Source organism: Labeo rohita, chromosome 25 (genome assembly GCF_022985175.1).
Source record: "Labeo rohita strain BAU-BD-2019 chromosome 25, IGBB_LRoh.1.0, whole genome shotgun sequence".
NCBI classification, from domain to species: Eukaryota; Metazoa; Chordata; class Actinopteri; order Cypriniformes; family Cyprinidae; genus Labeo; species Labeo rohita.
Genome location: NC_066893.1, coordinates 15,059,793 through 15,072,876, shown reverse-complemented (window position 1 = coordinate 15,072,876; position 13,084 = coordinate 15,059,793). Strand labels below are relative to the sequence as shown.

The window sequence follows — 13,084 nt, the reverse complement described above, 5'->3', positions numbered from 1 at the left end:
ATGTTAGAAACATGCTTAACAACATGCTAATCATGCTAGAAACATGCTAGCAACATGCTAATCATGCTAGAAACATGCTAGCAAACATGCTAATCATGCTAGAAAATGCTAGCAACTTGCTAATCATGCTAGAAACATGCTAACAACATGCTAATCATGCTAGAAACATGCTATCAACTTTGTTAATCATGCTAGAAACATGCTAATAAATCTAATCATCTAAGAAACATAATCTGTTATCTATCTATCTATCTATCTAGCTACTATCTGACAGACTGAATTCAAACTTTAAACTTTTTTTTAAAACTTTTAAACTTCTTAAACTTCTTAAACTTTTTAAACTTTTTAAACTTTTTAAAACTTTTAAACTTTTTAAACTTTTTTTTTAAACTTTTCAAACTTTTTAAAACTTTCTGGTCCGGCTTTCTCAAGCCAACTTAAAGTTTGTCTTGACGAACTTTTTTATCTAGTTATTATTATTATTATTATTCTTCTGAGACTAAAATTTCTGACTGCTACTCCTCCTAGACCTTTAACTCTACAAACTCCAAACTCAGCCCAGATCTTCAGACTGGTCTGACTCGAGTTGCTATATCTTTTCTAACTGATTGGACTTACGGTTTTCCTAAAAATGATGTTTAAAACTGGGAAAAATCCCATAGACTTACATTGACGGAATGTTCAAATGAGCCAGCACTTTTCAAATTTCAACTGTCAAAACTCCCAGAATCCTTTGAGGCTCAATCAAACTTCCCTTCTATGTACTGTATTTCTAATCCATTTAAACTCATTCCAACTCATCTATCTATCTATCTATCTATCTATCTATCTATCTATCTATCTATCTATCTATCTACTATCTATCTATCTATCTATCTATCTATATCTATCTATCTATCTATCTATCTATCTATCTAGCTAGCTAGCTAGCTAGCTAGCTAGCACCCTAGTAACCCAAACCCACACAGACATATCTTCAAATCTGAATGTCATAGAGACATGGGGGTTGCTTTATATCATTCATACTGGCAAGCAGCCTTTAGTGTGTCATCATTGGCAGCTTTTAAGCCACTCCCTAGCAACCAAACAGAGTACCCTAGCAACCATTTAGCAAGTCCTATATCTCTACATCAGAACATCATAGAGACATGGGACTTGGTTCTTTTGACTCATGCTAGCAAATAGGAATCCTTAAGATGCTAGTCATGCTAGCAGTGAATACCTACATGCTAAAAGTGATTAGCTAAGTGCTAAATCAGGTTAAGAACATGCTAAGAACTCTACAACACTCCATAGTAATGATCTGTGACAACTAGTAATGGCCTAGCAACCACCCTAGCAACCACCCCAGTTACTCTAGCAACCGCATAGCAACACCCTAGCAACCACCCTGGACACCCTAGCAACGGCATAGCAACACCTTAGCAACCACCTTGGGTGCCCTAGCAACCACATAGCAACTCCCTAGCAACCACCCTGGATACCCTAGCAACGGCATAGCAACACCTTAGCAACCACCCTGGGTACCTTAGCAACCGGCCTAGCAACCACCCCGAGTATCCTAGCAACCGCATAGCAACACACTAGCAACCACCCCTATTACCCTAGCAACCGCATAGCAACACCCTAGCAACCACCCCAGTTACCTAGCAACCGCATAGCAACACCCTAGCAACCACCCTGGACACCCTAGCAACGGCATAGCAACACCTAGCAACCACCCTGGGTACCCTAGCAACCACATAGCAACACCCTAGCAACCACCCTGGATACCCTAGCAACGGCATAGCAACACCTTAGCAACCACCCTGGGTACCTTAGCAACCGGCCTAGCAACCACCCCGAGTATCCTAGCAACCGCATAGCAACACACTAGCAACCACCCCTATTACCCTAGCAACCGCATAGCAACACCCTAGCAACCACCCTGGGTACCCTAGCAACCGCATAGCAACACCCTAGCAACCACCCTGGATACCCTAGCAACGGCATAGAAACACCTTAGCAACCACCCTCGGTACCTTAGCAACCGGCCTAGCAACCACCCAGAGTACCTAGCAACCCTAGCCTAGCAACACCCTAGCAACCACCCCTGTTACCCTAGCAACCGCATAGCAACACCTTAGCAACCACCCTGTGTACCCTAGCAACAGCCCTAGCAACCACCCTGGTTACCATAGCAACCGCATAGCAACACCTTAGCAACCACCCTGGATACCCTAGCAACGGCATAGCAACACCTTAGCAACCACCCTGGGTACCTTAGCAACCGCCCTAGCAACCACCCTGAGTACCCTAGCAACCGCATAGCAACACCCTAGCAGCCACCCCTGTTATCATGTTAATAAAATGGTAAACATGTTAGCAACATGCTAGTAAAATGCTAATCATGCTACAATCATTCTAGTAACTTGCTAATTGTTATCTATCTATCTAACCATCTATCTATCTATCTATCTATCTATCTATCTATCTATCTATCTATCTATCTATCTATCTATCTATCTATCTATCTATCTATCTATCTATCTATCTATCATCTAACCATTACTATCTATCTATCTATCTATCTATCTATCTATCTATCTATCTATCTATCTATCTATCTCTGACAGCCTGTATTGCTTTCAAAACATTCAAACTTTAACCTTTTAAAACTACTTCAGACTTCAAACTATTTCAGACTGAAAACCATCAAATCTAAAACTTTTTAAAACTTCTTAAACTTTTTAAACTTTATAAACTTTATAAACTTTTCAAACTTTTTAAAACTTAAACTTTTTAAACTTTTAAACTTTATAAACTTTTTTTTTAAAACTTTTTAAAACTTTTTAAACTTTTTAAACTTTATAAACTTTTCAAACTTTTTAAAACTTTCTGGTCCGGCTTTCTGCAAAATTTCCATTAGGCATATTTTCAATTTACAATTTAACCCTCTGGGCCTCTTCAGCCATTTTTGACCAAAAAAAATGTATTTTGACATTTTAAAAATCGTAGCTTCATCGGAATGAGATGACACTTGGTGACTTTCGTTGCATTAGCTATGTGAACCCACAGAAAATTCATGGACATGATTCGGATATGTTAAAGGGTCACAAAAAAAGGTCATACTTGGCTCCTTGGCGGTCAAAAATGACATAGGAACATAGGAAATTAATGGGGAATACAGCAAAGCAAATTCTGAGAATATGTGGAATAAAATGAATAAATGAAAAAATACAAAAGAGTCTCTGTCTCACACACACACACACTCTCAGAAATTAACTGGTAAGACTGCAACCGAGCAAATTTTGAGAATATGTGAGATGGGGAGAGCAATTTTCTTGTAAAATAATTACAGTTTATACGTAAATAGTTACAATTATATTTATTTATGGTTATTTAGATTTTTTTACCTCTTTTTCTTCAATTTACTGTTTGATAATTATTGTTTTTATTTCTTATTTTATGTCTTATTTTAGCAGATGTTCCTGATATGTGAGTAACAGTAATGCTTCCCATGTGTTCCCTTTCTGACAAAATTTTAATGTCTGATTGTAATCATAATGCAACCTGATATTTATCTAACAAAAATATCTAAATATCTTGGCAAAAAGCAATCTTTTAGAATGTCTAAATGTATATCTAAAAGCAAATCCTAGTAAAACATGTCAAAAAAAAAACAATGGTAATCCAAAAGCCTCTGTATATATGTATAATATGTATATAGGGAGCTATACAGGAGCTAACATGACACCAAATGGCACAATTCTCACTTCAAAATAATGGATTTTAAATGTGTTCACTCTTTTTTAACGTAAAATGTTGCATTTATTTAAAAAAAACTAATTGTATAAATAAATATATATTAATATTTATTGTATAAATATTGCATATTGTTATAAAATATGCTTAAAAATAATATTAAACAAAATAGTTTACAATGATTTTCCTGAAAAAAACAAAAAGCTACATTTCAAGGCTTCTAACATCTCAAGGCCTAAACGAAGAGGCCCAGAGGGTTACATTTGCACATCTTGAAGGGTAATGGAAACGCAGCTACTGTCGCAACTTATTTACTCAACCAGTCATTCAAAATTCATTAAGGAAGGACACAGTTTTTTAAACAACTGCTTTGACTTCTTGTGGAGCTATGTAGCCTAATTAGCAGTATTGTGTCTAGTAAGTTAGGCCAATTCAAAAACAAACTCTGTATTGAACTGTTGCATAAATGCAATATCTCACTATCAAGATTGTGACTGTATTACTTGCAATATGAGTTACCTTTATTCTCCGAGAGATGATTGACCATGAAGTCTTGAGGCCGTCCTGAAAAGTCTTGCGCCTTCGTAACCAAAGCTTCTTTAACAACCTCAAAGCTATTTAGAACAACGGTTGGTCTTGACCCAGTATACAGGGTGAAAATATTCCCATATTGTTCTGCAAACTTAAAATATTGGAAAATTACTTTACAAACAAGAAAAAATTAAACATTCGAGCTTTAGATGATCAAAAGCCATACTCGTTCAAAATCCTTCAAAGGATTGGCCATGTTCACATGAAGCAGATTCCCAAATAAAGGGAGAGGAGGAGGTCCAGGAGGCAAATTCTTTGGCCTCCGGATCCGGACGAGGAGGAAGACAAAGAAGATGCATGTCCACACAAAAATCAAAGTGCCCAGCATGCTGACTAGATGCCCAGCTGTTGTCCCTCTAGCTTTGCTCAAGCAAAAGAAGCCTATGACCTCAGAGCCCTTGGTCTCTTAGTACATTGCTTATCTGAGCAAATATTATAGCCGTGTTTCAGGAAAGATAAAGGGAACCCAGGCAAACAAACACTGCTCAACATTTTAGCCTGGGTCAAACTTGTTTGAACTCATGTCCCTTCAGTGTAGAGATATATCCATATATTCAGTTAATCAGGTGTCTAAGCCAAAAGCCCAATTACAAGAGAAAATAAGATTTTTTTATCCACCTTATTTTTGCCATATAAGAATTGGCCATTTGTAAATTTAATGAGTCTGGCTTCCGGTCTCATCTGCGTCAGCAATTGTGCCTTTATTTCTCAGAATTTCAAGTTTATATCATGCAGTTCTGACTTTATTTCTCAGAACTGTGAGATATAAATGCACAGTTGCGAGTTATAAAGTCACATTTGCGGGATATTTTCTCACAGTTGCAAGTTTGCATCTCACAATTCTGACTTCGTTTCTCAGAATTGCAAGTTTATATCACAATTCTGACTTTATCACTCGCAATTGCGAGTTTATATCATGCAATTGCGTCTTTATTTCTCAGAATTGCAAGTTTATATCATGTAATTCTGACTTTATTTCTCAGAATTGTGAGATATAAACTTGCAATTCTGAGAAATAAAGTCAGAATTGTGAGTTTGTATCTCGCTGTTCTGAGAAAAGAAGTCAGAATTGTGAGATAACAAGTCACAATAACCTTTTTTTATTTTTTCATTCAGTGGCTGAAACAAGCTTCCACAGGGGACAGTATGATTTATGTTTTAAAAAAATAAATTAAAGGAGATCGATTATGCTCCATTTGACAATGTAATATAAGTCTCAGGTGTCCCCAGAATCATGTATCATATAAATTTTAAGTGGAAGCAGAAACAAGCTGTTTTAGTGTACGTCTCTTTAAATGCAAATGAGCTGCTGCTCCCCGCCCCCTTTTCCAGAATACGGCTGTGCCTTTACAGCTCATACCTCAGATGCTCTGCCAAAAAACATCTGTTTGGATTTGATTATCATGACTTTCACACTGAAATCAAGCATTCGCTATTAAGTGTTCACTCTTCATTGCGAGAATCGCAGTGCGAAGGAGTCTCATTCCCACTCTCAGGAAACTGAGGTTATGACAGTAACTGGAGACGTTTTAAGCCATATTAGTGGCTTCTGATATAGGGTTTTCTAAGCGCACATCTGAAGCACACGCACAGAAAGTGGCTGTCACAAGGCATGTGAGTACTAAACTAAGTTCTCTTTCATGTCTTATTGCGCTTAAACTGTCAAATACACAAAAGTTTGTTAAAAACACACAAGTTACATAAACAGTCGGTTATGTCTGTGAAGGTAAACAGATGAGAAAGACATTTTCACATTTTCTAGGTTGGTAGATGCACTGGAGACCTGATTATAGCACTTAAACAGAAAAAGTCAGATTTTCATGATATGTCCCTTTTAAAATAAGTCTTTTATTGATACCAAAGCTGCATTTATTAGATGAAAAATACAGTAAGAACAAAAATGTGAAATATTTTTACCATTTAAAATCACTGTTTATATTTCACTATATTTTGAAATGTAATTTATTCCCATGATCAAGCAGCAAATATCCAGTCTTCACTGTCACATGATACTTAAAAAATCAGTCAAAAATGCTGATTTGCTGTTAAAAAACATTTCTTCTTATTGTTGATGTTTTGTGAGTAAGGTTTTGTGGAAACCTTTAATACTTTTTTCAGGATTCTTTGATGAATAGAAAGTTCAAAAGAACGGCATTTATTTGAAATCAAATTATTTTGTAAAAGCTTTTAATTCAAGGACTGTCTTTTCTATTTTTTTTCTGAACTTTTTATATTATATATTACCAGTCATAATACAAAGTGTTATTAAAATAATGATATCAAAACATCTTTGCAATATAAATCTGTCATAATCATCCTAATCTGACAGTCTCTCTGCGTCTGATGTGCATTCTGTAGGGTTTGGGGGTGAGGGTGACCCCATATACTGGGGTGTAATCTGGTTCCCCGGCATCATCGGGCCACACAAACTGATAACGGCGCAGCAGAGTCACAATGACCAGGAAGAGCTCCATACGTGCAAGTCCCTCGCCGAGACAAATGCGAGTTCCTGTACAAGACACACGTGCGTATATGATTTACAAAACACACTCAAACAAACAAAACCTACACATGTATGCGATTCTGAAATGTTACCTGTAGAAAAAGGCATGAAGGCCTCAGGCTTCACAAACTGGCCTTGGTCATTCAAGAAGTTGGCTGGGTTAAATTCATGAGGAAACTTCCACTGGCCTTCGTCTTTTAGCACAGAAGTGAGGTTGGGAATAACAAAAGTTCCCTAAAGAAGAAAAAGAGATGGCATTATGATTTCAAAAGGGTGAAACTTTCTTTATATGGAGGTTTCTTCACCTTTGGGATGTTGTAGCCCATCAGCGTTGTGTCTTTGGTGGTGCAGTGAAACACACTTAATGGTACAGTGTTAGCGACACGCTGAACCTCGTGAATCACAGCCATCGTGTACGGCATATAGTGTCTGTCTTCATACGATGCGTGATCTTTACCCTCCAGAACCTCATCGATCTCTTTTTGACATCTCGCTGGTGAAATAAAAAGTTAATATTTAAGTTAAAAGCATTGATCAAATTAGTAGAAATTTTATGATGAACCAAAACACAGACCTTGAACCTCTGGGTAGGTCATGAGATATAGAAATGCAGTAAGGAGGGTGTTGGATGTGGTATCAGTCCCTGCAAAGTGCAAATCCAGAACGTACAGGATAAGCTGAGCTTCGGAAAACGAAGAACCATCATTTCCTCTCTGGTGAAGTTGAAATAACCAGTGATTAGAGATAATAAGTACCACTTTCATATTTAGTAAAAAATATACCAGAGATGATACTAATAAACAGTACATATTTTTATGTTATGGCCGATAACCAATAAGTATTAAAAATTCTAGAGTGTTTTGTTTAATTAAATTAAAAATAAAACACTAAAAACCATTTTAAATGCTACATGTGAGTTTCGGCATTGCAACATTATACAATACGAAAATGGATATTCAGTTTTAAATTTGCTAAAGATTACATTTAACAGTTAAATGTAAAGTTTTTTGGCTTTTAGTATACATATGTTAGCCTTAAGCATTGATGCCAAGTCCACGATTTTCCAGCAGAATTTGACTACTTTAACATTGTTGTTGCTGTTTGTTTTTCATGCTCTCAGGTTCAAGTGACCCCAGTAATGTGACATTTAGCCTACTGAACGCGATTTTTTATACCAGGAGACCCCCTCCAAAATGTGACTGGGCTAGTTGTGGGCTAGTTTTGTGTAGCAATTGGGCGGGTTTTGTTGTGAAAACCTGGCAACCTTGGCCTTAAAGAAATTATGTTTTTTGAGGAAAACATTTAAGGATTTCTCTCCATATAGTGGACTTCTATGGTGCAGCTGAGGAAGAAGGGTCTTATCTAGCAAAACGATAGGTTATTTTCTTAAAAAAAAAATACAATTTATATACTTTTTAACCTCAAATGCTCATCTTGTGTAGCTCTGTGTGAACTCTTAAAAAAAGTAAAGAAATTGTAATTTCTTTTAGAAAATAACAGATTGTTATGCTAGCTAAGACCCATCTTCCTTGGCTGGGATCGTTTATAGCTCTTTGAAGTTGCATTTAAACTGCATTTTGGAAGTTCAAACTCATGGGCACCATAGAAGTCCACTATATAGAGAGAAATCCTAAAATATTTTCTTCAAAAAACATAATTTCTTTACAACTGAAAAAAGAAAGACATGAACATCTTGAATGACAAGGGGGCGAGTAAATTATCTGTAAATTTTGGTTCTGGAAATGAGCAACTTCTTTAAGGTATTCGTGTTTAAAATATTAACTTTAAGTGAGTATTAAAAAAAAATAGAGGAAGTGGTCATGCGCAATTAAACATAAAATATATATCGATAAATTTAAAAAAAAACTCTAATATCCAATATAACCAATATGGTACCAGTATTGTGCATTCCTAAAAAAATACCATCACAGATGCAGAAACACACCTTATCAAGCTCATCCAAATAACAGTCAATGAAGTCTCTAGGCTCTCTTGGGACTCTTGTCTTTTTGTGCTCGTTGACCAATTCTTCACACATTTCTCTGGCTTTGTGGGCATTTATGAAGGCCTTCTTAAAGGGCAGAGGCAAACTTCTCACCAAAGGAAATGTATCGTATATCTGCAATAAAACAGAGAACATTTCTTTATAAAAAGCCTAAAATACCACTTTATATATCATATAACATAATCCTGGAACATTTATTTGAATAATTATTTGTGACCATGGACCACAAAACCAGTCATAAGTGTCAGTTTTTGAAATTGAGATTTATACATCATCTGAAAGTATAAATAAGCTTTCCATTGATGTATGGTTTGTTAAGATAGGACAGTGTTTGGCTGAGATACAACTATTTGAAAATCTGGAAATCTGCAAACAAATTGAAATATTAAGAAAATCGCCTTTATATTTACCTAGATTAAGTTCTTAACAATGCATATTTCTAATCCAAAGTTAAGTTTTGATATATGTACAGTAGGAAATTTACAAAATATCTTAATGGAACATGATCTTTACTTAATATCCTAACAATTTTTGGCATAAAAGAAAAATCTATCATTTTGACCCATACAATGTATTTTTGGCTACTGCTGCAAATTTACCCATGCTACTTACGACTGGTTTTGTGGTCCAGGGTCACATTTATGTTTTAGACTTTTGGACTTGATCTGAATGTATATGTTAATAGCTCTTTATATAATCATTTCAAAGATAAACTGATAAAATGCTTTACCATGGCCCATGGTCCATTGGCAATCTTTGAATTCTCTGTAAAGAGGTGAATGAATAGCTTGAGGAATTCATCGTCGTAATCATAACGGGATCCAAATAGAACAATACAGATGATATTTGATGCAGCATTGTGGAACATAGTCTGAGGGTCAAAGGAGCTTCCTGCACAAACACAATGTGCGTCAGTCTGAATGTCCAATCAAAAAAGATACAAACATGTAACAAAAATAAGCACGTTATTACCAACTCTTTTTTCCAATTTGGCAATAATGTGTGAAACCTCTCCCAGAATTCTCTCCTCCATGGACTGCTTCCCCAAGCCAAAGTTCCTCAGGGTCATCAGAGCAAAGCGTCTGTGTTCTTTCCAACTGGGCCCATAGTCAGACAAAATTACACCTGCGGTAATATGTAAATGTCCTTTAGTGACCTTAGTGATACTAAGTGTATAGATCAGATAAGGTATAAAATTGCTTTTTGAACTATATAGGGGACTCAAAGTGAACAGCCCCAAAAGGATATTGATTAACCATAGTCTGTACAAAGGTATAAGAGTGAAGGTTCATTTTCATTTAGATTTACCGCTTCCTTTTGTAATATGGTTGACCATGAGGTCCTGTGGGCGTCCTGCAAAGTCCACAGCCTTGGTAACAAGAGCTTCCTTCAAAACCTCAAAACCATTAAGAAACACCCAAGGTCTTGATCCAATGTACAGGCTGTAAACTTTCCCATAGCGATCTGCAAGCTAAAAGGTTTAGTGTTGAGGCATCAGACGTGGCTCGTTGTGTAACATATTATTAGATATTTTACAATGCAATTAATATTCCAAACTCTTAAAAGCATTCTGTACTGATGTTCTTAATGTATTTCTTTAGTGATTAATGCTATGTTTAAAAAAAAGAATGTAAAACTGTACCCTCTCAAAGTCTTTCAGAGGATTGTTGATGTTTAGCTCCAGCAGATTCCCAAATAATGGCAGAGGACGAGGTCCTGGAGGAAAATTCTTAGGCCTCGGGATTTGGATGAAGAAGAACAGGAGGAAGATGCATGTCCACACCAGTATCAGAAAGCCCAGCATGCTGACTGATGTCCAGCTGTTAACTGCTCTCCTTTCACGTATATTCTCAGATAGTAACGCATAAGCCCTCCCACTTCAAACACACTGAACATTCCCACGATGCATGTCGCCTGGGGGATCAAAATATATATATATTTATAATGACCAGTGACAGAACTTAATTATTTTCTTAATGTACACTAACAGTCAAATGTATTTGAACAGTAAGATTCTGATGTTTTTTTAAAGAAGTCTCTCCTGCTCACCAAGCCTGAATTTATTCGATCCAAAGTACAGGAAAAAATAGTAAAATTTTTAATATATTTGAATATAATCTGAAATGTAATTTATTCCTGTGATTTTAAAGCTGAAGTTTTAGCATCATTACTGCAGTCACATGATCTTTTGGTTTGTTGCTCAAAAACATTTATTATCATTATTATGTTCAAAACAGCTGAGTAGAATATTTTCAGTTTTTTTTTTTTGATGAACAGAAAGTTTAAAATAACAGTATTTATCTGAAATAGAAATCTTTTATAACATTATAAATGTCTTTATCATCACTTTCTTTTAGAATGTTACAAAAGCTTTTTTATTTCAGATAAATGCTGATCTTTGGATTTTTCTATTCATCAGATAATCCTGAATAAATGTACTCAACTGTTATAAATATAGATAATAATAATGATAATAATAATAATAATAAATGTTTCTTGAACAGCAATCAGCATATGTGACCCTGGACCACAAAACCAGTCTTAAGTCACTGGGGTATATTTGTAGCAACAGCCAAAAATACATTGTATGGGTCAAAATTATAGATTTTACTTTTATGCCAAAAATCATTAGGAAATTAAGTAAAGATCATGTTCCATGAAGATATTTTGTAAATTTCCTACTGTAAATATATCAAAACTTAATTTTTGATTAGTAATATGCATTGCAAAGAACTTAATTTGGACAACTTTAAAGGTGATTTTCTCAATATTCTGAATTTTTTGCACCCTCAGATTCCAGATATTCAAATAGTTGTATCTCAGCCAAATATTGCCCTATCCTAACAAACCATACATTGATGGAAAGCTTATTTATTCAGCTTTCAGGTGATGTATAAAGCTTTTTTTTTTTGAAAAACTGACACTTATGACTGGTTTTGTGGTCCAGGGTCACATATTAGAATGATTTCTGAAGGATCATGTGACACTACAGACAGGAGAAATGATGCTGAAAATGTAGCTTTGATCACAGGAATAAATTACATTTTAAAATATCTTAAATTAGACTGCAGTTCTTTTAAATAGTAAAAATATTTCACAATATTACTGCTTTTGCTGTACTTTGGATCAAATAATGCAGGCTTGGTAAGCAGAAATGTATATATAATATATATTTTTTGAAATATTAAAAATCTTACCATTCAAAAACTTTTGACTGGTAGTGTATCTATCAATATTAGCTTAATGTATCTATCAATATATACTATCTATCTATCTATCTATCTATCTATCTATCTATCTATCTATCTGTCAGTATATATGCTACTATCTATCTATCTATCTATCTATCTGTCAGTATATATGCTACTATCTATCTATCTATCTATCTATCTATCTATCTATCTATCTATCTGTCTATCTATCTATCTATCTATCTGTCAGTATATATGCTACTATCTATCTATCTATCTATCTATCTGTCTATCTATCTATCTATCTGTCAGTATATGCTGCTATCTATCTATCTATCTATCTATCTATCTGTCAGTATATATGCTACTATCTATCTATCTATCTGTCAGTATATATGCTATCTATCTATCTATCTATCTATCTATCTATCTATCTATCTATCTATCTATCTATCTGTCAGTATATATGCTACTATCTATCTATCTATCTATTTATCTATCTATCTATCTATCTATCTATCTATCTATCTGTCAGTCTATATATCTGTCTATCTATCTACTATCTATCTATCTATCTATCTATCTATCTATCTATCTATCTATCTATCTATCTGTCAGTATATATGCTACTATCTATCTATCTATTTATCTATCTATCTATCTATCTATCTATCTATCTATCTATCTGTCTGTCTATATATATCTATCAGCCAGAAGTTAACCAGTGCCTAAAGATAAAACACTTTAAAGTGAAAATTCAGACAGAAATAAGTTCAAAAACCCAAAATAAACAAAACCGCGGGCGCCCTTTTAGCTTATTTATTCAGCTTATTTATTCAGCTTTCAGATGATGTATAAAGCTCAATTTTGAAAAACTGACACTTATGACTGGTTTTGTGGTCCAGGGTCACATATTAGAATGATTTCTGAAGGATCATGTGACACTACAGACAGGAGAAATGATGCTGAAAATGTAGCTTTGATCACAGGAATAAATTACATTTTAAAATATCTTAAATTAGACTGCAGTTCTTTTAAATAGTAAAAATA

General features: G+C 34.9%; 2 protein-coding genes and 1 long non-coding RNA gene across 5 annotated transcripts in view; all 3 read right to left on the bottom strand.

Annotated features, from left to right (window-relative positions):
* Positions 1–4,716, bottom strand: part of LOC127156685 (cytochrome P450 2F2-like) — a 24,093-nt gene extending 19,377 nt beyond the window's left edge. Inside the window, exons 1-2 of one of the 2 annotated variants that reach the window (XM_051099664.1) lie at positions 4,502–4,716; positions 4,264–4,426 (exon numbers count right to left, since the gene is read on the bottom strand). In XM_051099664.1, the coding sequence (XP_050955621.1) occupies positions 4,264–4,426; positions 4,502–4,663 (325 nt within the window). In that variant the 5' untranslated portion in view covers positions 4,664–4,716. The remainder of the gene's footprint in view (positions 1–4,263; positions 4,427–4,501) is intronic. The other variant, XM_051099665.1, reaches the window with a different exon arrangement.
* The window catches only part of LOC127156684 (cytochrome P450 2F2-like), a 20,872-nt gene that overhangs the window by 5,081 nt on the left and 2,707 nt on the right, over positions 1–13,084 (bottom strand). Inside the window, exons 2-10 of one of the 2 annotated variants that reach the window (XM_051099661.1) lie at positions 10,486–10,757; positions 10,152–10,314; positions 9,816–9,968; positions 9,574–9,734; positions 8,784–8,957; positions 7,413–7,551; positions 7,144–7,331; positions 6,931–7,072; positions 6,280–6,844 (exon numbers count right to left, since the gene is read on the bottom strand). In XM_051099661.1, the coding sequence (XP_050955618.1) occupies positions 6,648–6,844; positions 6,931–7,072; positions 7,144–7,331; positions 7,413–7,551; positions 8,784–8,957; positions 9,574–9,734; positions 9,816–9,968; positions 10,152–10,314; positions 10,486–10,647 (1,479 nt within the window). In that variant the 5' untranslated portion in view covers positions 10,648–10,757 and the 3' untranslated portion in view covers positions 6,280–6,647. Of the gene's footprint in view, positions 1–6,279; positions 6,845–6,930; positions 7,073–7,143; positions 7,332–7,412; positions 7,552–8,783; positions 8,958–9,573; positions 9,735–9,815; positions 9,969–10,151; positions 10,315–10,485; positions 10,758–13,084 lie in introns of those variants that run through there. The other variant, XM_051099662.1, reaches the window with a different exon arrangement.
* On the bottom strand, positions 897–2,427 carry LOC127156687 (uncharacterized). Its single transcript, XR_007825772.1, has 4 exons — positions 2,295–2,427; positions 1,936–2,054; positions 1,774–1,816; positions 897–1,646 (listed from the first exon to the last, which is right to left on the bottom strand). It is a non-coding gene; the product is annotated as an uncharacterized LOC127156687 (long non-coding RNA).